This window comes from Haliotis rubra, unplaced genomic scaffold, assembly GCF_003918875.1.
Source record: "Haliotis rubra isolate DU_JTF1 unplaced genomic scaffold, ASM391887v1 Scf587, whole genome shotgun sequence".
In the NCBI taxonomy this organism is placed as follows: Eukaryota; Metazoa; Mollusca; class Gastropoda; order Lepetellida; family Haliotidae; genus Haliotis; species Haliotis rubra.
In genome coordinates, this window is record NW_025767287.1 from 390,167 (window position 1) to 417,735 (window position 27,569).

Below are 27,569 nucleotides of genomic sequence, written 5' to 3' on the forward strand. Positions count from 1 at the left end.
CATTGCAACACTAGTTTATATATACGCTCTGTAGCTATGTTATATCAGCTTACATATTCTCTGTGACATTGCAACACTAGTTCAAATAATCTTTGCAACAATGTTAACTTAGCTTAGATACTCTCTGTAACATTGCAACATTAGTTTATATACTATCTGTAACATTGTTACATCAGTTTAGATATTCTCTGTAACATCTGGTTACACAGTCTGTAACATTGTAACACAGGGTTATATAGTCTGTAACATTTTGTGACACTGGTTTGAATACTCGTTGTAACTTAGAAACAGCAACCTAAGCACATTCTACAACATTGTAACACAAGCTTTTGTACATCAGAACGTGTCTTAATCTGTGAAGCGTGAAGTGTAAAAAAACCCAAACTGAATGGAAGAACTTTACATACTCGTACATTATGACAAGTTGCTCTGTGATTACAAAAAGAAGATTAAAGCTTCTGTTTAAACAATTGACTATGTTGGATTTTTATAACGTAACGCATTTGCACCCGGTGCAACCTTAGGTGATAACCTTGTTGGCGTATTTAACATGGATGAAAATTAAAAATCAAATGAATTCCTCCTGGATGGGTGAATGGACTGACGGACGGACAGTTCAAGACAGTCACTACCTACAGAGTAATCTGGTACTTACCCATGCTGGCATTGGCCAGGTTGTCAAGGACAACGACGGAGTATCCTGCCGCAATCAGTTCAATGACAGAATGGCTTCCCACATAGCCTGCTCCACCAGTGACTAGGATACACTTCTCAGACATCTTGGTCTTCTGGAAATAATACAACATTGTTGGTACTCGCTGCAACATTGCCACAGTAACCTAAATACACTCAATATCATTGTAACATAAGTTTTCTGCTCTCTATGTATCACATGCATCAGAACATGCCTTAATCTGTGAAACATGAAGCGTAAAACAAAAACTGTATGGAAGATCTTTACTAACATCCACTACACGTTTTATGACAAGTTGTTCTGTGATTACAAAAAGAAGATTAAAGATGTTTTTAACAGTTGACTTCTGCTTCGTTCCTTTTATCAAACCCTATATCGGTAGATTTCTGCTGATGCTTGGAAATGCTGTACACCGCCTCCACGACCTTGTAGATAGTGCATCTATTCAGAAAGTGGAAGGTTGGTGGTTAGATTTCTGTCATATCATACTTAAAAATGCTAAAGTATGGTACTTGATGTTATCCTGCTAGGTACTTGAATGGCTCGATTAAGGAAATGAAACGTATTTGCACCCGGTTCAACCTTAGGTGATAACCTTTTCCACAAGATCAAAATGGGTTGCACCTTCTGCTCAATATACAGTTTTCTATAATTTTAGGTTTCGATATTGATGAGTACAACAGAATATCTCTGGGCCTGATATTATCATTTTATATGACTTCATCCAATTCGATTCAGTCACTGTCCGTGTAGTCATGAGAGTCATTGCTCCAAGTCAGATCCTCATCAGCCTGTTTCCCAACTGAAGTCTGTGTTCTTTGAGCAACAAAATATGAACATGCACTGGGTGTAAGTTAATATAGGTTATACCTCATGACTTAATTGGGGAAACTTAGTTACCCAAATCACTGGCGAAACTATTCGTCACCACTCGCCCCTTTCCGTAACTTCCACGAAGACTCGACCAATGTTATGAGGTTCTTTGGAGGCTTGTTATGTGCAAAAATACGACGAACCAATCAGAAAGCGCGTAGGGATTGAGGTGCTTTGATACAAAATTACTGATTTCTTAATTCGGTTATGGCATTATGTGTCTCTTTTAATATCGTGAAAAATATACTGAACCACGAAAGAAACGTCGCCTTTCAAAATCAAATGCAAGTTTTTGTTCTTACAAGGTGTTTTTTTAATTATGATTGTACCCTTGTGTTAACATGTTTTTACAATCCAAATTGACAGTTATTACCAACATCAGTGTGTTTCTGATGAAAAAAGCATATCGACCAAACGCACCGAAAAGGCAGACATGGTAAATAGTTCCGTATGACATTCGTGAAAATAAAAATGCACGTGCATGCCGTGACACCCTACCAATCACCCTACCTTGAAATCATTTTTGTTTTGACACAATCACCATGCCACGACTTACGAGAGAATAGAGGAACCAAATCTGGGGACGATTGCAAGTTGGCTAGACGGCACAATCATTTTAATGTTCATGTTAGGACAATCTACTGACAGCAGGAGTGGTATCAGGTCACTAACAACATCCTAGACCGTCCACGCAGTAACATCCCAACGTCAAGACCGACAGATTATGCACAACCATCTGCATGATCGCTTCCCCAGAGCACGCTAGAACATTGGGACTCACGACAGACCCCATCTGTGCCTATACAGTGCGTCGATGTTTACGCGGAAGTGATCTATGCTGTTACAGATCATATCGTAGTCCTGTCCTCGCCGCTCATCACCGCCCAAACCAACCAAAATGGGCAGCTCAGTATCGGTCTTGGCGTTATCAACAATTGAGAACTGTGCTTTTATCCCATGAAAGCCGATAATTTGGACGTTACAGAAATCACATCTTCCAGCAAGACAACGCACGTGTCCACACTGCCAGAGCAATATTGGACTTCCCAAGACATCATGGCATCCAAACAGTACAATAGCCTGCACTTAGTCCGGATTTAAGTCCAATTGAACACCTTTGGGACAATGAACGTGTAAATGCAAAACGGCAATGTACCAGCTCACAATTCCTCAGAACTGCACGTGCATATTGCAAACCACACGAGAACGTGAACGTGCATTAAAGTTTCCGAAGGTGCGTTTTTTGCACCGTGCATTCGTTCCATATGCGCAATCCAACATTATATTGGTGAAATTATAGCAATCAAACACTAATTTTGAAAAATATGTGAAATCTCATGCATCAATATCACTTATGCGTTTCCTCTTTTGGAGATTATATAGTGTGTTTTGGCACACATTTTCTTTAGTTTGGGCATGGACAGTGATTGCCATTGAAAAACTTAAGTAAGAGTAGGTGCATGACTCCAAGAAAAGATATCACAAAATACTTAATAATGATAATAATTATTGACTAATTTCATTATTGTAATATTTATTCTTGGATGAACTAGATGTGTTCAAATGATGTTTGCTTCGTTGTCTTGAATGTCTGATGTTTTGCCTCTTCATTCTAGGCACGGTTAGTGAAGCTATGAGAGGCTCTAAGTGTTTGTGCACAACTGCACACATCGTTGCGCGTCAACGAATTTGTTGTGCTCATTTTCGAATGAATGTACGCTGTAAGTTTGCTCCATATCTTTAGTTCTATGATATTACGTGATGAATCAGACTGCGACGAGTGTATTCAGAAACTGGTTGGTGAAAGTTATTCACCAGACCCAGATACCCAGTAACCCGTCACAGCCCAGGTGTCATCATTAGACACTTGAAATTGTAATATTACTACTAATATAGAATTTGAAAATACAACTTTATTGATGACAACTTCTTGTTAATTGCATAGAGCGACGTTTCGATGTAGATTTTTGGTGTCCTCCCATTTGTGAGAACTCCCAGTTGTGAGACACATTAATTAATGGTTCAGTGCACATAGGTGGCATAGTTCATTGATGAGTTGATGAATGAAATAGATTATCAAATATTCTATTTACAAAGAAGAAATAGTTAATTAAATATTTTATTTATTCAGAAGAATATGTAATTATGATAACACATTTTTTATTGACTATTATGAAGTTTGAAAGTCATTTTGGTTTAAACATATTTTATTATCATTTATGAAAATAATTGTGATTGGTGAACAAGCTTTACTGCTTATGTTAACACCGCTCCCATGCAACATAAAATACAAAATGAAATAGAGGATGTGACGTCATCGATATTGACTGTTGCATTAATATATTTTAACTGCATATAAATATATCCAGATTACATCAAATACAACTATTCTCTAAGTAGTCATAATTAGAGAGTTACAGTTGTGTGTGTCTAACAAGCTATTTTAGGAAAATAAATTAATCATTAGAAGGTTAACGTTGTTGAGTTAATTTAAGTATTTTCCTGAGAAAATTTGAAGCGTTGTGTCTTGATGATGTAATCGTGGACAAATTCAACTATTTTCTGCTGGTTTACACAAGAAGTAAATTCATGTTTCCGTTCAAAATGGTACCCAGGTTATAACGGGTAGTGTAAAATACATATTAATTCTTATCAAGTGAGAAAATAGTGTAGGGCGTTTTCACTCTGATATCGACAAGAGCAACAAGGACTGTCTGTTAAATGTCTGTTATACTTATCGGCGTTTAGGTCGCTACATCCGAGCCTGAGGCGGCAGTGGACGATTTGACTAAAACAAGATCCATAATTAAGGTCAATATAAATTTTGTAATTAGGTTTTTAAATTCTGTGACACTACATGGCTCTTGGTAGGGCATTCCATAAATTTATTGTGTCGGGTAAAAAGGATTTGGCATAAGAGGCAGTTCGACTGTAAATTCCTTGTATTTCAAGGTTATTTCTTAAACTATAGCTTGTAGTTTCGGAGACAGAGTACATCTGAGTAGCTAAATTAATTTCTCTTTCAAATGATCATGAAGTTACCTACACAAAGTGTTACTTTTTAAGGACATTTACCTGAGTATGCTAATCAATTTATCTTATAAAGTTTCATTAAGTTACCTCCAAAAGATTCAGTTACATAGCTAATCAGTAATTAGCTAGGGCAATCCATTCTATCAGGCAGGGGAGTATGGTGTGTTTTCTTTGTTAATTACCTACTCCACTGACTCACAACTAAGAGTCTCACAATTGGGAGTTCTCACAAATGGGAGTAGACCAGATTTTTACACCGTTATCAAGCTAAAAATGAATACAATCAAATGATGCGAGGCATATATACATGGTATGTTTTGACAAACAGCAGATTATCATTAACAACAACATGTAATTGAATAACTACTGGTACGTAATTGGGAGGGGCCAGTATTGGACTAAGAACAAGAAATGAGAATTAATACATTCTGAAGAAATACTGTCATCAAATTTCAAATCACACGCTAGTTTAGCGTTCCTAACTTCAGAGTTGACTTTGTTTCGCCCTACTGTGAAGCGCCCCCAATCTATCTGTAAATTTCTCTTTTAGCAGTTTTATGCATACGATTTCTTTGCCTCATCAGCTTACGTAAGTGGCCATTCATCCAAGAGTAACCCCCTGGTCTAACAACAACCTCAAAATGGGCTATGTACTGATCTATCGAACGTAATAATTTTGAAGTAAGTAAAGAAATAGACAATTCAATGTCAGTGTAGTCAGTAATATTTCCCCAATCAGTAGCAGCAATGCAATCACTTAAGCCATCATAATCTACATGGATATAATGGCATAATTCGCTAACAACATTCCTTGCGTGGCTTTCCAAACTTGAGGGAAACAAATACTGGACTGTGAACACTTCATACTGGAGGGAGAACACCTCATTCATGTACAATGCTATACACAGAAGTAAAGATAAGGTCAAGCAACCAACTAGTTGCATCTGTTACACGTGTAGGTGCAGCAACAAGTTGTATTAAGATGTAAAACAATTGCCAGTATTAAGTTTTGTCGTTGCATCTGTTGACTATATTAACATTTAAGTCACCTCCTGCAATAATTTCGTGTTTTATCAGCAGCTTTTCATCAATTATATCCCAGTAATAGTTCCTGAGGTCCGCTCTATAGAATGTACCAATAAGCAATGTATTAACAGTCACCTCAATGCATACAGCTTCTAAGTTTGGGAGATCAAGATCGGCAACACAGGTAAAACTACAGATTTACATATACTGCTACCCCTCCTCTCCTTGTAAGCCTATCTCTGCGAATCGGTGGATGGAAACCCAGTATCATAGTTTCGTCCTTTGAAATGTCAGGATGTAACCAAGTTTCGCAAAGGCAGATGATATGAAAATTACCGTACTCAGCTTCTAATATGTCAACCTCAACCTTTAAACTCCTCATATTCAAATGTACGACAGTGAACAAAGGACCCAGGTGTGGGTGATTATTCCCAGAGCATAGCAGGAGGATTGGTATTGGTAAACAGTAACGAACCCCGTGACATAAGTACAGAACCAACAAACGCATAACTGCGTCTATTTCTAACATAGAGAACAGATGCAAAACGCCCAACTGTCATTCGATACTGGCATATATCAACCCCCATTATCTTGAAGACTAATAAGCAATATAAACAATAGCACAATAAACATAGCGGGCAGTGCAATATCCATCTCTTATATATGTAAACAGAAAGATAGAAAATCATGTTCAGACTGTGTAGGCTGTAGAGCATATTTACTTGAGTAAATAGTATCTTACAGTAGAATAGCACATACAGACTATTCAAGGTAAACAACAAATAGCATGTTCTGCATGTCCCTAACACCGGTATATAGAGGACATTAGATAAGATACGATAAGATAAGATAATTCTTTATTGTCCCAAGGCAAATTTGTTTTGCATCATACGTTCTCCAGTTTTTCATTCACAAAGCAGCCATACATAACAATTTAGTACACAAACATAGATATTGAATAGAATTTGGACAATTAAAAGACAAGTCATTCACAGATGTTGTTGTTAATGCATCTAATACTAGCTGGAACAAATGAGTGGCGAACCCTGTCGCAGCCTGCTTCCAGAAGCTAATGATGAATATTCAGAAAAGAGTATGTGAGTAGGATCACTTAAAATTTTGTTCGCCTTTTTTGAAATTTGATGCTCATAACACCTGTCGATACTTTCGATAGGAAGCCCAATAATATTAGACGCAGTGTTTACGATTTTGGAGAGTTTGTTTTTATTCTGAACAGACAGGTTCCCGAGCAAACTCAAGAAATTAAAGGTTATGACACTTTGAATAAAGGTTTTGTAAAGGCGTTGCTGTCCTTTCTTTATATATTTTCTAACTGTTTTGGTTCCAGGAGAGTGTCCATATATGAGTGTTCATATCATACTATGTTTACGAGACGAGTGCCTAAATGTCGGTATTTCCCGAGGGAGAGGGAAGGATATACCGATATTTAAGCACGAGCCCTATATCACGGGCCAGAAACGGTGGGTGTTGTTGTTTAAACGTCGCGTGGACGACGACTATACACAATCCATTGACATGTTGCACACCGACGTGAAGCTGGTTCCCAGGGCCAACTGGTGGTATCATCAGAAGCGACCTGTCTTTAACGGGTTCGAAGACGGGGCGCTTTTAAGCCCGATTTGACCCGATTTACGGCAGTATTTCACGCTGCAGATGCTTGTTATGTTTCGTACATCGACCACAGGGTTTTGTTGTTACTATGGATCGAAAGCCCCGTGTCTAAGCTTTCACGTCATGTGCGACACGTGCGGGTGTCGTCACGTTTTCCACCCTTAAAGCCCCCGAAACCTAAGCCCCGTGCGTGTGACGGGAGCCAAAACAGCTCAGATTTCATATCAAAGGGGTTTGATCTCTGCATCCCGCTTGCACTAATCGTCTCGCACCGGAGAAAAACATATGCACGCATATCATATATGAAAATGTTGCCACGTGGACAAGGCACCTGGGATCGTCTGCGGGGTCGACGTTGGGCATCTGGTTGGACGTCCACGTCCATTGGCCATCTGATATAGACATGTCTTTTACCAAAAGAGCCTTGCTCTGCGATCATCTTTATACGTCGCGTGGACGACAAATATATCAACCCATTGACATGTTGCACACACCGACGTGAAGCTGGTTCCCAGGGCCAACTGGTGGTATCATCAGAAGTGACCTGTCTTTAACGGGTTCGAAGCCGGGGCGCTTTAAGCCCGATTTTGACGATTTACGGCAGTATTTCACGCTGCAGATGCTTGTTATGTTTTGTACATCGACCACAGGCTTTTTATTGTTTACTATGGATCGAAAGCCCCATTATCTTAACGCACGTCATGTGCGACACGTGCGGATGTCGTCACGTTTTCCCACCCTTAAAGCCATCCCAAGCTAAGCCCGTGCGCTCAGATTTGACTGATCTGTGCGTCCCGTTTGCACTGATTGTCTCACACGCGGATCCCCTTTTGCCACTGCTGTATATAAACATAACGAAACGCCGAAACGACAATTATAGAGTTTTGGAATTACGATAAAATGATGATCTACCGGACAGGGCATGTGCGTTTAAACGTACCTACACATACACTTACGAATGGAAAGCCAGAACTGGGCATTGGCTTTTGACGTCAAGTGGACGCCATCCCTTGCCTAACAGTGCAGGTCCCATCCTCATGTGCTGGCTGTGGATCCCAAAAGGTGGCATCCAGACGGCGTCGCAACATCCTCTTCAAGCGCCGATTCGTCTCCTCCACCTTCCGCTTGTAGACAGAGACCGTCATGTTCCTTGGTTTTACCCTCGGGAACAGACCGAAGGTAGTCTAGAAGATCCAGCAAGTCCTCAACCAGGTTCTGAGGATCAGTTGACGCCGACACGTCGTTCTCTCCCACTTGAAAGAAAACAATGCCCTGGAAACCTGCATCAAGGGCATCCACCACAGCTTTCATCCGAGCGACAGTCGCCCCTCCTATCCCACGCACGGAAGTGATGATGCCACGTGGAGGGGGACAGACTTGATCAGGTCGCCGCACGATGCTATGTCCCAGGATGGCAAAGTGGACGGGCTTTGAAACAGGACCTTTAAAAGTGTGTAGGCCTGGCTTCAATGAGTCTTCAACAATGAGTTGTGTCCAACAATGTTAGCACAAGTGCCGTGATGCTTGTATCTGACTGCTAGGTATATATAGCCCGAGCGATTGAAAAGTGTTTGTATTAAGCTCACTGCATTGAGGTCACTAGAGTCAATCAGTCATTCATGGATTAAAGGCCGGTTGGTAGCTTAAACCTGACACGACTCACTCATCCCATTCACTTATGCGATTAAACAACCGATCAACGATTGGCGCTTTCAGTCGTAATTCCCGCCACTTGGTTTGGCTTCCCATGTCTCCTCAGAAACTCTCGGATTAGGCATTACAATCAAAACATCAGAGCAGAGCCTGTGTGCCCCACCACAACAAGTGCCTCTGCAAACGTGACGCCAATCAAGGCTCATTTGAAGACGATGAGGTGAGTAAGAACTCGCTATGAAGCTACTTTAGGAATGTAATTGTGTGAAGGTGACCTTTAGTAACAAACAATAAGAATTAAATATCACAAAAAACGTGTCTCCGTTTTCTCTTCACATGGAAATAAAGACAATACCAAGGCTAAACGTAGCAAAGAAATCGTTTTATTCATCCTTCCAGACAACATCAAACCAAGTGCAAACATAGCAAAAAATTCAGTTCGCCATCACACCAGGTGGAATTGAAGACAAATATCCGGGCTAGTTCGTAGACATTGAAAGCATGTTCCCCTCACCTGGAAACAATACTATCAATGCCTCGGCCGGCCTACCGACTCAATTCATAAATCTTGAGCCAAGTGTAGAAAATCACTTGAGCCAAGGATTATATTTCAGTTTCACCTGCCCGACTTTACCTCGATGTTTTTTCCCGTTTAATTTACTGGTATTATTAGTTCTTTGTTGTTATTGTTTTAAGTTTATGTCATTGCGGTTTGGGTCAGTGATTCAGCTTAAAGAGAAGGCCGTAGGCTTTTAGTTTTAATTTGTGTGTTTTTTCGGTTTTGGTTTACGTTTAACCTTCTTTGTTTTAAGTTTATGTCATTACGGTTTGGGTTAGTGGATTCAGCTTAAAGAGAAGGCCGTAGGCTTTAGTTTTAATTTTTTTTTCGGTTTTTGGTTTACGTTTTAACCTTCTTTGCTCTTAAGTTCATTGCGGTTTGGGTTAGGGATTCAGCTTAAAGAGAAGGCCATAGGCTTTTAGTTTAATTTATGTTTTTTCGGTTTTAGGTTAGCGTTTTAGATTAGAGAGAGAAGGACGATTGCCTTTTCACGCAAGTTTATGTTACATCGGTTTGTGGTTAGTGTTAGTTTAGAGCGAGACGGTGTTAACTTGTACTTTTATTTTTGCATTCCCCATTTGTAAGACGAACATGATCATGACGAAGCATTTGTGCATCACAGTCATATACCCACATGGATGAAACCATAGCTCACGAATTCAATACCTAACAATTGCATAATGGAGCAGATAATTCAAACATGTCAGCACAATATATAATATGAAACATTAAACCTGGAAGGATACAACTTTGATTTAAAGTCCGATTGCTGTGATGGCGCAGTTGGAGTCTACATAGGAAGGTCGTCGTGGTAGATCAGATCTCTGTGAATTCTTCAGGTACTGTTGACAATGGCAGTGGAGCTGCTACACGTGATGAACAATACATACTACAATTTACATCAACATGCATAACAAACGTCAGAAAACGTCAATGTCCGTCTGGCGTGTAATGCCATTGCGTCTACCCATCAATTGGGTGACTCACTATACATAGCTGTAGACACTACAGCAATATACCCTCTCCTTTCCAATATGCCACACCTTAGGGGAATTGCAAAGATTTGACACGGCAAATCATGCACAGTTACCGCCAAGTCGCCTCTGAGCCACTGCCAAGACTCAAACTGGTTTGGGTGCCAGCTACCGTTTTCACACCCTCGCTCCTCCTCCAGGGTCGCCCCTTCACCCAATGCAACACAAGCATTTCGTCCTGCTTCCAGCAGAAACCACCACCGTTTGCGCTTGCCTGCCATGCCAGACGCCCTCAGCCCCCTGCCGGGCTCGAACTGGTTTGCCTGCGCCAGCCAACGCTTCGCCACCATCGCCTCTCCTCTATGGGCGACCCTTTATCCCCATGCAACACCAGCATTTCGTCCTGCTTCCAGGAGAAATCCACCACCGTTTGCGCTTGCTTACTGCCAAGTCGCCTCTGAGCCCCTGCCCGGACTCGAACTGGTTTGCCTGCGCCAGCTACCGTTTCGCCGTCATAGCCTCTCCTCTAGGGTCGCCCCTTCACTCCCATGCAACACCAGCATTTCGTCCTGCTTCCAGGAGAAATCCACCACCGTTTGCCCTTGCTTACTGCCAAGTCGCCTCTGAGCCCCTGCCCGGACTCAATGTGTTTCAGTTCTGCTACACCGTGGCCGCATCGAGCATCTTCGGGAGAACCAATGACGAATAGCATGAGTAACGTCGCGCGCCGTTACACAAAGCTAAACACCAAGGCAACGAAAGCTTGATCATGGTGGAGGTCGGAATTATCCCGCCATGCACTACCTCAGGTCCCCCCATCTTTCCGGATCTCCGTGGGCAGACGTGGACGGCAGCGTCGCAATTTTCACATCGCCGTGCCCGTCGCATCGTCTTGCCCGGGAACATAGGCAAATTTCTGAGCCAGTGGCCAGCCTGGCTCTTGTCCCCATATATAGAATACCCGTAAATACGTTGGATAGTTAGACTTTCGCCTGAGAGTACTATGCATTTTTAAAAGTTAATAAATACTTTATTTGAAGGGTTAGACAAACGCCCTTTTGCATGCACCTCCGCCATTAAATGGGCTTTCTGGCAATATAAGCTAATTTGATTTCTGACTTTGGACAGAAAAGTTATATAGGATTTCGTGCGTGAAGTATTGCAAAATATGACGATTTTACAAACAATTTGTACAATATATATTTTGAATTTTCAGGATAGATCCAATCTGTGTTCAACACCGTCACCGACGTCAGAAAGAGCTTCTAATGATACCAATACAGGTTTGTTGCAGATAGGTATAACGGAGATAGAAACAAACAAAGGACGGGCAATAAGGCAAGACTGAACAAGGGCGCATTTGAAGGCCGACCACACAAGAAGCGGCGGTATAAACCGACGTGCGTAACGTCTCAACAGAACATCGCACATGTCTGGAGTTATACGTCGTTAGCGGAGCGTACTTTCGAGGGCTTCGACTGCATTAGACATAGTGAAAATCGGACCATGGACATATAAATTATAGCTGAACACTACATCTGCTGATGGCGCAGGTGACACGAAGACCACAGACGGCGGCAATTTCAGATGTGTGGAGTACACGTTTGTAAAATACACCGTACGTGCATGTTATACATTGTTAGAAGCGCACTGGAAAGCGCCTTTCATGCGTTATAGATATTAAGAATCCAACATTGCATAATGAATTTATGGAAAAAACATCTTCCACCCATAGCACATGGCACACGGAAATTATCATTATACGCGAACAAAGACCTTTGCACGGCGGCGCAAATGCACGCGTTATACATCGTTAGAAGGGTGCACTCAGAAGGAGCCTTTCAAATGCGTTATAGATATTAAAGAATTCAACATTGCATAATGGAGTTTGCGTGGAAAACATCTTCCACCCATAGCATTATGCACACGGAAATTATCATTATGCGCGAACAAGACCTTTGCACGGCGGCGCAAATGTGTATGTTATACAGCATGAATTGAAGGGCAGGGCCTTCTAAAGGCGTTATAGATATTAAAGAACTAAATATTGTATACGAGTTTATGTGGAAAACATTCGCCCATAAAGCATTACGGCACACGGAAATTATCATTATACGCAGAAAAACCTTTGCACAGCGGCGCAAATGCATGTTATACATCGTTAGAAGCGCACTGGAAAGCACTTTCGGTATGCGTTATAGATACATTAAAGAATTCAACATTGCATAATGAGTTTATGTGGAAAACATCTTCCCGCCCATAGCAATACGGCACACGAAATTATCATTACGCGAACAAGACCTTTGCACAGCGGCGCAAATGTGCATGTTACACATCGTTAAGAAGCGTACTGGAAAGGCCTTTCAAAGGCGTTGTAGCAGATATTAAGAATCGTAATATGCATAACGAATTAAGGACAAAAACCATCTTCCGCCCATAGCACATGGGACAGGAAATGACCATTATACACGAACAAGACTGGAACCTTTGCGCAACGGCGCAAATGTGCATGTCATAACATCGTTGAGCACCGGCACTGTTAGCAAGGGCGCTATAGATATTAAGAACTAACTCTGCATAATGAGTTTATGTTGAAAACATCTTCCGCCCATAGCATGGCACATCGAAATTATCATTATACGCGAACAAGACCTTTGCACAGCCCGGCGCAAATGTGCATGTTATGTCTATCGTTAGAAGGGCACTAGAAAGGCGCTTTTAAAGGCGTTATAGATATTAAGAATCCAACTCTGCATAATGAGTTTATGTGGGAAAACATCTTCCGCCCATAACACATGGCACACCGGAAATTATCATTATACGCGAACAAGACCTTTGCACAGCGGCGTAAAATGTGCATGTTGAGGCACGCCAGAAGCGCTTTCAGAAAGGCGTTATAGATATTAAGAACTAACTCTGCATAATGAGTTTATGTGGATACATTCTTTCCATTCCATAACATGGCACACGGAAATTAATATACGCGAACGGTAATGCGGCTGCGTAAACAATGTGCATGTTATACATCGTTAGAAGGGCACTAGAAAGGCGTTATAGATATCGAAATTCCAACATTGCATAATGAATTGGGACAAAAACCATCTTCCGCCCATAGCACATGGGACAATTTGAAATGACCATTATACACGAACAAGCAAGACTGGTACCTTTGCACAACGTCGCGAAGAATGCGCATGTTATACATCGTTAGAAGCGCACTGGAAGGGGCACTTTCAGGCGTTATAGATATTAAGAATCCAACATTGCATAATGAATTTATGCGGAAAAGCATCTTCCGCCCATAGCGCATTGAGACGGAAATTACCATTACATACGGACATCTAAAGTTACCTTGCGCGTTAAAGCGTAAATGTGCATGCTATACATCGTTAGAAGCGCACTGGAAAGGCCTTTAAAGGCGTTACTAGATATCAAGAATCCAACATTGCATAATGAATTTATGCAATAAAACCATCTTCGCCGCGGCATAGCACATCGGACACGGGAAGCCCGACCATTATGCCCACGAACGAACCCTTACCACACAAGCGGCGCAAATAAAAAGCGCCTGCTGTACATCGTTAGAAGTGCATTGAAAGCGCCTTTCAAAACGCGTTATAGATATTAAGAATCCAACATTGCATAATGAATTTATGAATAAAAGACATCTTCCGCTCCATAGCTACGCATACGGAAACACCATTATACACGAACAAGACTAAGGTAATTTCAGCAACGGCGCAAATGTGCATGTATATACATCGTTAGAAGAAAGCGCACTGGAAAGGCCTTCAAATGCGTTATAGATATTGAAGAATCCAGCTCGCATAATGAATCGGCGTGCGCGATCACTTTACCAGCATTACATGCCATTTCGAAATTCACTATACGCTGTCACATCTGCATTTAGCGGCGTAAACGCATGTTATACATCGTTAGAAGAACTACCGTTATAGATATGTAAGATTACTGCATAATAATGAGTTTATGTGGAAAACATCTTCCGCCCATAGCACATACGCACGCGAAATGGTTTGCCATACGCAGAACAAGTTCCTTGACAGGCGCAAATGCATGTTACACATCGTTGAAGCGCACTGAAAGACCTTTCAAGCGCGTTATAGGTGATAAGAATCGTAATAATACGCATAATGAATTTGGGACAAAAACCATCTTCCGCCCACAGCACATGGCAATAATGAAAGTTTAACGGTTATACACGAACACAGTGCCTTTGCGCAACGGCGCAAATGCGTGCATCATTATACATCGATTAGAAGCGCCGCTGGTGCGGCGCCGATGCGTTATAGATATTAAGAATCCAACTCTGCATAATGAATTTATAGGAAAACATCTTCCGCCCATAGCATTATTAAGTACGGAAATATTATACGAACAAGACCTTTGCACAGCGGCGCAAATGTGCATGTTATACATCGTTAGAAGGGCGATTCAGAAAGGCCTTTCAAAGGCGTTATAGATATTGCTTAACCAAATATCGTATAATGAGCTTATGCGGTAAAAACATCTTCCGCCTCCATAGCACATGGCACACGGAAACATCATTATACGCGAACAAGACCTTGCACGGCGGCGCAAATAGCATGTTATACATCGTTAGAAGCGCACTGGAATAAGCCTTTCAAAATGCGTTATAGATATTAAGAATTCAACATTGCATAATGAATTTTGAAAACATCTTCCGCCCATAGCACATGGCACACGGAAATTATCATTATAATGCGAACAAGACCTTGCACAGCGGCGCAAATGTGCATGTTATACATCGTTAGGAAGGGCACCAGGAAAGGCCTTCTTCAAAGTGCTATAGATATCAAGAATCCAACATTGCATAATGAATTTATGCGGAAACATCTTCCGCCGATTTTGCAAGGGACACGGAAATTTACCATTGCTACACGAACAAGACTGGGTACCTTTGCACAACGTCGCAAATGCGCATATTATACATCGTTGCGCCGCACTGTAAAGGCCTTTCAAATGCGCGGTGAGATATTAAGAATCCAACATTGCATAATGAATTTATGTGGAAAGCGCCACGCTTCGCCCATAGCACATGGGGACACAGCGAAATTACCATTGTACACGAACAAGACTGGTACCTTTGCACAACGTCGCAAATGTGCATGTTATAATATCGTTAGAAGCTGCACTGGAAAGGCCTTTCGTGCGTTATAGATATCAAAGTCAACATTGCATAATGAATTTGGGACCAAAGACCATCTTCCGCCCATAGCACATGGGACACGGAAATGACCATTATACACGAACAAGATTGGCACCTTTGCACCGTCGCATAGGTGTGCGTATACATCGTTAGAAGCGCACTGGAAAGGCCTTTCAAAGGCGTTATAGATATTAAGAACTAACGTTTGCATAATGAATTTATGCGGAAAGCATCTTCCGCCGATTGCACTATGGGACACGGAAATTACCATGCACACACGAACTAGACTGGTACCTTTGCGCAACGGCGTAAATGTGCATGTTATACCGGCCGTTAGAAGGGCACTAGAAAAAGGCGTTATAGATATCAAGAGGATCCAACATTGCATAACGAATTTAGGGACAAAACCATCTCTTCCGCCCATAGCATGGACACGGAAATGACCATATACACGAACAAGAGATTGGTACCTTTGCACAGCGTCGCAAATGTGCATGTTATACATCGTTAGAAGCTACTGAAAGGCCTTCAAAGGCGTTATAGATATTAAGAATCCAACATTGTACCAATGAATTTGTGCGGAAAATGATCTTCGCCCATAGCGCATTGGAGTAATGAAATTACCATTATATACGGACATCTAAAAGTAATTCTTTTGCGCAGCAGCGTGAATGTGCATCTTTATACATCGTTAGAAGCTACTGCTGGAAAGGCACTTTTAAAGGCGTTATAGATATCAAAGGAATCCAACATTACAATGAATGGTTATGCACAAAAACCATCTTCCGCCCATACAATACCGGACACGGGAAATGACCATTGGCATATACGAACAAAACCCTTTGCACAGCGGCTGCGTCGTAACATGTCATACATCAGTTAGAAGCGTATTGGAAGCCTTTCAAACGCGTTATAGATATAAGAATCCAACATTGCATGTAATGAATTTTATGCATCAAAACCATCTTCCGCCCATAGCAATACGGGACACGGAAATGACCATATACTTAATTAAGACTGGTAATTTTGCGCAACGGCGCAATGTTGCATCAAGAGTACATCGTTAGAAGCCCCACTGGAAAGGCCTTTTCCAAATGCGTTATAGATATTAAAGAATCTAACATTGCATAATGAATTTATGTGGAAAATATCTTCCACCTATAGCATATAAGTACACGGAAATTATCATTATACGCTTAACAAAGAATCTCCTCAAGCAGCGGCGTAAATGTGTGCATGTTATACATCGTTAGAAGGGCACTAGAGCGCGTTAGATATTAAGAATCCAACATTTGCATAATGAGTTTATGTGGAAAACATCTTCCGCCCAGCAGCACATGGCACACGGAAATTATCTGTTATACGCGAACAAGACCTTTGGTTGAGGCGCAAATGTGCATGTTTTACATCGTTAAGAGCACTGATGCTTCAAGGCGTTATAGATGTGGAATCGTAGTATGCATAATGAATTTGGACAAAAACCATCTTCCGCCCACAGCACGCTAGCTTTGGGAAATGACCATTGTATACACGAACAAGACTGTTTTTACCCTTTGCACCGGCGACTTGATGTACATGTTATCGTTAGAAGCGCGCATAGATGGCCTTTCAAATGCGATATAGATGCTTCAAAATTAAACTCGCATGTGGATTTATTGAAGAAACATCTTCCGCCCATGGCGCACACGGAATTATCGTGCCGCTGGGGCAGACATTTTGGCGGCGCAAATGTACGTGTTATACATCGTTAGAAGGGCACTAGAAGGGCCTTTCCAAAGGCGTTGTTATAGATATTAAGAATCAACATTGCATAATAGGTTTATGTGGAAAACATCTTCCTGCCATAGTGTCATGGCACACGGACATTATCATTGCATACGCAGACACCGTGCTGGCGGCTGCGTGTGCATGTTATACATCATTAGAAGCCGCGTTGGCTTGGCCTTTCAAATACGTTATAGATATTAAGGAACAGCATTGCAGCATGAATTTTTGTGGGAAAACATCTTCCGCCCAGCAGCACGCTGGCGCACGGAAATTATCATTATGCGCGGAACAAGACCTTTGCACGGCAACGCAATTATTGCATGTTATACATAATTTAGAAGCGCGCTGGAATGGCCTTTCAAAATTACCCGTTATGAATGTCTTTACAATCCAACATTGCATAATGAATTTATGTGGAAGACATCTTCCGCCCATAGCACATGGCGCACACGGAATTATCATTATACGCCAGACAAGACCTTAGCGCAGTGGCGCAAGTATGCATGTTATACATCGTTAGAAGGGCACTAGAAAGGCCTTTTCAAAGGCGTTATAGATATTAAGAATCCATCATTACGCAATAATGAGTTTATGTGGAATCTTCTTCCCAGCACATGGCACACGGAAATTATCATTATACGTGAACAAGACTGACTGGGTACCTTTGCGCAGCGGCAATGTTGCGCATGTTATGCATCGTTAGGAAGCGCACTGGAAAGGCCTTTTCAAATGCATTATAGATATCAAAAAGAAATCGAACATTGCATAATGATTTTGGGACCGAAAGAGCCTCTTCCGCCATGGCATGGGACACCGGAAATGACCATTATACACGGATGGTTGGATTTTGCCTTTGCATAACGTCGCAAATGTGCATGTTATGCATCGTTAGAGCTGCACTGGAAGGCCTTTCAAAGGCGTTATGGATATTAAGAATCAACATTGCATAATGTATTTATGCGGAAGGCATCTTCCGCCGATTGCGCATGGGACGCGGAATTACCGGTATACACAGACTGGACTGGTACCTTTGCGCAACGGCGCAAATGTGCATGTTGTTATGCATCGTTAGGAAGCGCACTGGAAGGCCTTTCAGATGCGTTATGGATATCAAGAATCCCAACATTGCATAATGAATTTGGGATAAAAACCATCTTCCGCCCATAGCACATGGGACACGGAAATGACCATTGCTCACACAGACTGGAATTTACCTTTGCATAACGTCGCAAATGTGCATGTTAACCATCGTTAGAAGCGCACTGGAAGGCCTTTCCAAAGGCGTTATAGATGAAGTAGAATCAACTCTGCGTAATGAATTTATGTGGGAAAGCATCTTCCGCCCACTTAGCACATGGCGCACGGAAATTATCATTATGCACGCGAACCACAAGACCTTTGCACAGCGAGCGCAAATGTGCATGTTATACGTGATAGAGGGGCTAGAAAGGCCTTTCAAATGCGTTTATAGATATCAAAGAATCAACATTGCATAATGAATTTATGCGGAAAACATCTTCCGCCCTGATTGCGCATGGGACGCGAAATTACCATTGTATTTTTGAACAAGACTGGTGCCTTTGCACAACGTCGCAAATGCGCATATTATACATCGTTGAAGCGCACTTTCATAAAGGGCTTTCAAATGCGTTATAGATATTAAGAATCCAACATTACATAATGATTTATGTTGGAAAGCATCTTCCGCCCAGCTTGCTGGGGACCCGGAAATTACCATTATATACGGACATCTATAGTACCTTTGCACAGCTGGCGCAAATGTGCATGTTATACATCGTTAGAAGCGCACTGGAAGGGCCTTTCAAAGGCGTTATAGATATTAAGAATCAACCATGCATAATGAATGTTATGGCTGTCAAGGATCAACATCAGATATAGAAATAATTACCAAACGAACATACGCTGGTTTTCGCTGCTAGCGACTGGCAATCCAGATGGGAAATCGTCGCAGATGTACGTGTTATACGTTATTAGGGAAACCGGTTAGAAGAGGCTTCCATATGCATTATAGATATTATGGATCGCTTTAACGGATGAAGGACTTATTACGCCCGCTGATAGGTGGGGATGACGCGGGAAAAATAGCAAGCGACATGTAGATTGGTTGGAGACATCGAATTTGGATATAGACATTATAGCTGAAAAAGCGACCTTTTAAACATATATAATATATATACATATACATTGTCATATGAATGAATGATAATATTTACGGAAATGCACCGTACGTCTACGTATCATCGAGTTGGACAATGGTGATTCACTTGGCTCCGTTGGAACCACCCCAAAAGTAACATTTAAGAGCTATTCGCTATTAACCCAGCACTCACCATCAGAGTTTGCTCTTTTAAAGGTGCCATTTTCATTTTCCTGCACCATTCCCACAACAGCTTAAGTTCGAACAGCAGACGCCTTACTGTTGTAGAAGGCTAATGCGTCAATACTGACGGTAGGTTATGGAATTACAAGGTTATATCCTATTACTTCTAGCCTATAGTTGATTATGGTTTGATCATCTTTCCCTGTTACTTTTACCTTTCCACGCCCCTACCTTCCACTATCCACCTAATTTTATTACCTTTTTGGGCTTGATGAGTTTGTCTTTGCCTCTCATTTTTGCGCTTTTCCTTTCCCACCTTTGGGGTTTGGGGCTGGGGCTACAATGGCTGGGGCGCTGTTTGGAATGGACGCCGAGGCGGGTTCCCTCACCGTCGTTTGATGCACTAGCTGCTTGCTTGATGACACCCACTTTAAATGCACTCACCTGGCAGCCTGTAAGAGGTGTTTTAGCATAATATTTATTTACTGTTTTGGGCCATGTGCGATAGTCACTAACCATCTTACCTTTGCAGCATCATCGGGATGCTGCCTTATACCTCAGTCTCCAAAGCTTTTCAGACAGGCGTGGCTGTAAATGTCCTACGTTTATTTCCCTCGTTGGGTTTAAAAGAAACCTCATTTCGCCCTGGAAGCAGGGCCAGCTCGAGGACATGTTACCCTACTTCGGTACCATTGTCCACTTTCTGAAGAAAGGCGACTTTTCCGGCTGGATATCTTCAGGCATGTCACCACGTATATACGCGGCGGGTAATCCCTGAACATGTTGTACTCCTCATGCACAAGGGTTATGCTGACCAGGAAGCTCGTGGACGTCTTGTATTCCATGAACGAAATTTGGTACCTGCCGCCAACGGATCGATGCCTTATCAAAGTCAGCCAACTTCATACAGGATGCCACCGAAGGTCTTTGGGCATGACCAAGATTGAATTATCCCACAAGACAGGTACCGCATCACCAGGCGCTGATCGTCATCGGATTGTCGATCTGCCTTGGCCCGATCCAGGATGTCCCTCACCTCCTGTCTGTTTGCGGGATCTGTGTACCCTTGCGAGCAACGGAAATGGATGGCGGTTTGCCAGGTTTTATCTCTGAATGTTACAACAGATTTATGGGCTTTCCTCGCGTTTATATTGTTTACTTACACCTGTATATGACAATTTAGCACCTGGCAAACCTGCAAATTATCGCAAACCTGGGTGACGTTTTAACATATGTTTGACAGTGGGTGAGAAAGGATTTGACTGCTGCCATGTAATTTTAATTGCAACTGCGAAACCCGTTTTGCGAAAATGCACCATGTTGAAATGATGTATTTCATCTACGTGCTCAAATATCAAAATTGATACAAGCCATATTACTATTTGGGAATACCTGTTTTTGGATAAAATAGAAAAACTTAGAAACGCGGCGACATGTGTCACCAGCATTACGCCCTGCTTTTTTAAGAATATTGGTTAAATATTGCTTAAACCCTGAAAGTGTGGGTTAGTTAGATTAGCCCTGACTGAGTTGTGTTGGTAATTATACCGAGTACCATTTCTGGTCGACCCAGTTAAACCAGTAGTGGTACTCGGCATTGGATTATTATTTGAAGGAGGCTACGAGGTGCGCCCTCTCCTTGTATTGTATGGCCAAAGTGTTTAGTACCCTGATGTACTCAGGGATTTGCGTTTTGTTTATTGTGAATGTGCCACAAAATGCCAATAGAGCCGACATGGATACAAGTTGAGTAGCGGTATAAGACTCGCTTTGGCGGCGATTTTGGGCATGAATGGCGTTTATAGCAGCAATAGAACTGTTAGGATAACATTTTTTAAATGCGCAACGCCTTTGTAATATGTTTTGCACACGCGACAAACCACTGATACATTTGTGGAAGGCATATTGGCAAAAAAAAATCACTGTAATACTATGTTTCTGCAGGGCTACAGTAAAGGGCCTTGATGTCACAGTTTTGTACTTGGATATTTTAGAACCCCAGTTATGCTATGTATCAGTTTGATATATTGAGCAGCGTAGATGACTTATTAAAACAAGCAAAAGGTAATAAAAAGTAAAATTCACTTGCCAATAGGGATCGTCGACGCCGACTGGTAATCGTCCCACTAAGACACTCGGTCTGTGATGATGATATTGTGAGCATTCACTTATATTACCACGTCCCAGCCAGATAGCCAATGGAATGGTTTAGATGAAGCTCACTGTCATGTGACCAAGTCGGATGTTTTTAAAGGGAGAGGAGGAAATTGTGAATTGCCCATCTCCATGCTATGCATGACGATCCATTTGGAGGGGCAAGGGCACGCCAAAGGTGTGAATTGCCCATGCCAATGAAACCAAGCATTCTATGCACAAGGTTGAAATCAGTCGGGCGACAAAATTATAAAATCACAAAGCTGCTTATCAAAAAGGAGGATATCTTCACGGTGACGAAATTAAATTTGCTGATTAGTGGTACATCTCCGGAAATTATCTGCCACGCCTCAGACTAAACAGTAATAAACACAGCAGAGTGATGGACAGCTAATGAAGTGATAATTAAAAACAGGAAGCTAGAGATGTGCATGTATGTACAACGAATCCACGAGGACAGGTCAAACAGACGTTATAAAAACAATGATGATACGTAGATGTGATATAAAGAGTGTGATATAAAGCTAATTAAGTGACAATAGAGGCGGCTTTTGTGATAAAGAATAGCTGTCATAACGCCGACGGGCCGACGGAGCATGCACGCCAGATCATAGATTTGATCCGGTTTCAGCAAAATATAACGGCGCGCAGAGCCCGACTATCAGGTGTGACTCGAATGCACATTATACCTTGGCAGAACCGCATTTTCAAGGGCTTTCTGATACACTAACATTATAAATAATAACACTACAGGTAATGCTGTTATGGTTAGATTCCAAACGCTTGTACTTTTTTAGTTATGTCAAGCATGTTCATTCCTGTATTGCTCAACTATCTAATGTCGCACAACAACATATTACATATTCCCAGAATCCCACATGAATGATCTTGCATATGCACTATAGATGTAAATATTAACACCGCCGGTATAGCCGATGTACAAATTCATCTATATTCCGCCAATCTATATCACGTCCCTTATATTTTGCAGTTCGCACATTAATACTCATATAGCTCCACCACTGAATCTGCAACATGTGCGTATTATACATTGTCTAAAACACGCCTTAATAGGCTTTCAAACGCGCTATAGAAATGTATATTCTGAGGTGATGTGTAAGAACAGTAGCCGTTATATCACGACTGCGCGATGTTGGCGAAAATAGCTATATCACAGAAGAATTGAACTTCAGTAAAATTACACAAAACATCACGTCGGAGTTTCAATATGGACTGGTTACCAGGGGCAGCACAACATTCACGTTTGCATATTTGGAGAGAGCGTTTCCCAAGGTTTCCAAGAACGTATAACATGCATAGATATGAGAAAGTAGAAGGCTTGAAAAATGCCATGGCGCAGGCGACTTCCACCGGAGGCTGGGTGGAACAAGTTTCTTCCACCGGGGCCTACGTGGAAGAAAAACGCACAGCTTAAAATCACAGAAACCTTAATTGCTCGGCTATAAAGTTGCGTAAAAACAAACGGAAACATTCTCCGTGTAGCCACAGGACACATCTATCCAACGTCGCGCGGCATGCGCGTGTAAGGCGATTTATGCAGCCCCCAAGAGAGCCGTGCTGAAATAGGTGATACAATCTGGGAGTCGTTTTACCGATATCGTCAAACTGAGGAATATAAATAGAGGATATTAGTGCTCATGTCATAGAATCTACTATGTTTACGACACGAGTGCCTAAGTGTTGGTTTTTCCCGAGCGAGAGCGAGGGATATACCGATATTTAGGCACGAGTGTCGTAAGCATAGTATGATTTGGGCACGAATATGATATTCTGTTTATTACCGAAGTCTTTAAAATTGAGGAAAATAAACCCTAATCTAGTTTCAAACACAGGTTGGCTACCCGCCGTCGCCGCTGTAGAACACAACGTCACAGAAGAAACGTGACGTCATAGCCTTGTTCATGACGTCACGTCTCCGTGACAAAATGTTCTTTTGGCCTAGGGCATCGTATGACAAATATGAACACCAATATGTTCGTAGGTTATAAATTAAATTATTCGTAACTAGTGTATGATATTGATGATAAAGTCACTACTTCGCGCCAATACTATTAGCAGTAGAGATCAACACGACTTTATATGTTCTGTTATCATGTGATTGAGGACAGGACATTTGGGAAACTGTTCGTGACCAAAGAAATCAAGATGCAAAATTTGTTCATACCTGTTTCAGAATCTGTTGAGAGTCAAGTGAGAGATGCTCCTTGTGCCGTGTGCCTTGAGCTCACTGTGATGTGTCAGCTAACCTAAATCTTAGGGGATTGAGTTAAATAGACCGGAGTGACTGTATCCTTTATTCAACGGCTGTCACCGTATCGCATCAGCTGTCTGCTGAAACCTCACACTGACATCTTGTATGAAATGATATACTTTGCAATGTTCTTCACTTCGTTGAACATATGCATGTAGCTAGTGTTTGTCAGAATTATTAGTTATATAATAACTTCGTCAGGAAGTTGACGACTTACTGGACACGCTTCAATTCGCCTGTTGATGCCACACTGTCACTCCTTAATAATGTCTATAAACATCTAGAGACACCTAAGTCATACCTTAGGATCCTCTTTGACTTTTCATCTGTGTTCAACACTGTCCAGCCACATATCATGATACAGAAACTGTTAGACATGAGGGTGGGGGGTTAGTCTAATGGTTAAAGCGTTGGCTCGTCACGCCGAAGACCCGGGTTCGAATCCCCACATGGGTACAATGTGTGGAGCTTACTTCTGGTGTCCCCCGCCGTGATGTAGCTGGAATATTGCTAAAAGCGGCCTAAAACCAAACTCACTCAGTCAGTCAGTTAGACATGGGCGTTAACTCATACCTCATCAAGTGGATCGAAAACTTTCTTGTGGACAGACAACAGTACGTGAAAGTTAACGGGGCTGTATCGAGTAAACGGACCACCAACACTGGTGCACCACAAGGCTGTGTAATATCTCCTGTTCTTTTCACCCTCTACACTAATGATTGTGCAAGCTCGAATTCAACCTGTTCAACTGTAAAGTTCGCAGATGATGCAGCAAATTAACTGTCGGCAAACTGAACGACACTGATTCTGAAGAACTGTACAAAGAGGACAATCTCCATCTCATGCGTAAACTGAGATCTTTTAATGTTAACCCATCTGTGATGTCATCTTTTTATGCATTTATTCAGAGTATTTTAACATTTTCCTTCCATTGTTGGTACGGGTCTCTCTCAGTGTATCTCAAATCTAAAATAGACAAAATTGTTAACACTGCAACTAAAATCGCTGGAGTCAGATTTGAATGTTTATCATCATTAGGAGCGGCAAATCGTGAATCAAGCTGTCAAAATCATATCTGACCGTACTCACTACTTAAATTCGGGGCACCCATGAAGGGCCACCTCCTCGTGGTGGGTGCTGGGTCACGCTAAGCGCCCTTCAACCCCCCGTTGTGGACCCGGGGGGATATTTGGTCCACCAACCTGTTTGCCGTGGGTTGCGCCCTTGTGTCGGTGGAGGACGGGATTCTGGTGGTTGAGGGCACTGGTTCCAGGAACAGTGTTCCTTTGCCCAACACACCACTTCGGCCCTGACTTCACCTAGACGGGTGGTAGAACTGGCCCGGTTCTATCAATCGGCTGGTCATGCCAAGCCCTGTGTATGTATATTTTGATACCCACGTTTTAGACACTATGCAAAATGTTTTCTGAAATGACTTGGCTTCATGTTTCTGTTTTTGAATTTGAACATATTTCACTTTTGTAATTTGCCTAGAGTACTATACCCAGAAGGCGGTGGCTCATGGGCCAATCTGGTGGAAAAATTAATCTTTTAGTTTTCTGCTTGAGTATATCATCCGAGTATCCTTGGTGCTACAAGTTGGAGACCCACTTGTGTTTAGCATTGTCCTTGTGATACTCCGTGGTGGGTGGGGAGCTCGGATGATGAACCATTAAAAACTAACCATGGCATACAGAAACCCCTTAAAAACAAAACGTCCACTTGACACTGATCCAGATGATAACGAACAACGACTGTCCACATCCATTGATTACTGGCCACGTTTTCTCGTGATTGAGACTCGAGATAGCACAAGATTAAAATTGAACCCTTTTGCAATACAGAAAGGCATACAAGGCATTGCCGGTGACGTAAAAAATATCAAACGTTTACGTTCAGGTGCATTACTCGTTGAGTGCAGCAAAAGATCGCAGGCTAATAACCTGATGTCAACTGAAACATTCGTCGGCATTCCAGTGTCAGTCTCTCCTCATAGAACACTGAACACCAGCAAAGGAATCATCAGAGATAGAGATCGATTGTTTGCTGACATGTCTGAACTTGATATTGTTTCCGAAATGAAAGATCAAGGGGTCACATACGTTAAGCGTTTTACAACACGTAAAAACCAGGAAACCATTCAGGTGTTTTAAATGCCAGAAGTTTGGTCATGGGGTTAGTACTTGCACATTGTCTGTTGTGTGTGCTCACTGTGGTGAGAAGACACATACAACAGAAGATTGTGACAGTGACTTTAAGAAATGTATCAACTGTGCAGGAAATCACTCATCATTCTCAAAAGATTGTCCGATCTGGAAACAGCAGATGGAGATCAATAAGATCAAGTTCACCCAAAACATTAGTTTTACTGATGCCAAAAAGCTTGTCTTACGATCTGAAATTAAGGAATCCTATGCATCCATAGCCAAAACATCGTCTGATTCAACTCCTCCACTAACCAAATCGTCTGTGAGCTGTCAGACGAATTTAACCTGGTTCACAACCGATTCTCCTCAGATTTTGTCACCTGCAATATCTACACAAACTGCAGAACCACTTCCTGGTACGCCCCAAGTCCAATCAGAACCATCTCGTGACCGTGGCGCCTCTTCTCAGTCAACTCAATGGTCTCAATCAACGTCAAACGTTCAACCAATTGTTAAGACCAAAGGCAAACCGAAGCCAGATTCAAAGAAACAAAGTGGCAGAGCCCCCAAGGGGTCAGATGATAAAATCAAGTTATTTAATAAATACAGGATCACTTGAGGACATGGACGTGTCCGAAAACGTCCACTCTAGGGCACATGGCTTGTCGCCCTCGAAAACAGTGCGAGGGTAGATCCCCAATTAATCCGCCTAAAAGATAGGTCTATCTACCAATATCGTGCAGTGGAACTGTAGAGGACTCCGGACAAATTTTAATGAAATACAGCTATTACTCCAGGATTTAACGCCATCAGCGTTCTGTCTGCAAGAGACATATCTGAAACAGACAGATAATTTTAACTTACGTCAGTTTGAAGCCTATAATTATTTTTCCCCTCTGGGTGATAGAGCCACTGGAGGTTCTACTATCCTTATTCGACAGGATGTAATTCACAGCCCTGTTACTCTTAACACTAATCCCCAAGCTGTTGCAGTGCGACTTACTCTGGGTGTAGCATTTACATTGTGCTCTCTGTATATCCCACCTTCATCGACACTTCAGCTGACTGATCTTCAATCACTCTATGATCAACTCCCAAAGCCATGTGTTATCATGGGTGACCTAAACGGTCACAACCCACTCTGGGGCAGTACTAACATTAATACTAAAGGTAAAATAATTGAAGACTTCATTTCCAATAATGACCTGTGCATATTTAATGATGATTCAAGCACTTATCTTCATCCTGCAACTGGC

General features: G+C 41.9%; 1 protein-coding gene across 2 annotated transcripts in view; it reads right to left on the reverse strand.

Annotated features, from left to right (window-relative positions):
• Positions 1–24,175, reverse strand: part of LOC124254933 (UDP-glucose 4-epimerase-like) — a 38,749-nt gene extending 14,574 nt beyond the window's left edge. Inside the window, exons 1-2 of one of the 2 annotated variants that reach the window (XM_046688775.1) lie at positions 24,080–24,175; positions 656–788 (exon numbers count right to left, since the gene is read on the reverse strand). In XM_046688775.1, coding sequence (XP_046544731.1) covers positions 656–779 — 124 coding nt within the window. In that variant the 5' untranslated portion in view covers positions 780–788; positions 24,080–24,175. The remainder of the gene's footprint in view (positions 1–655; positions 789–24,079) is intronic. The other variant, XM_046688776.1, reaches the window with a different exon arrangement.
• Positions 24,176–27,569: the final 3,394 nt, after the last annotated feature.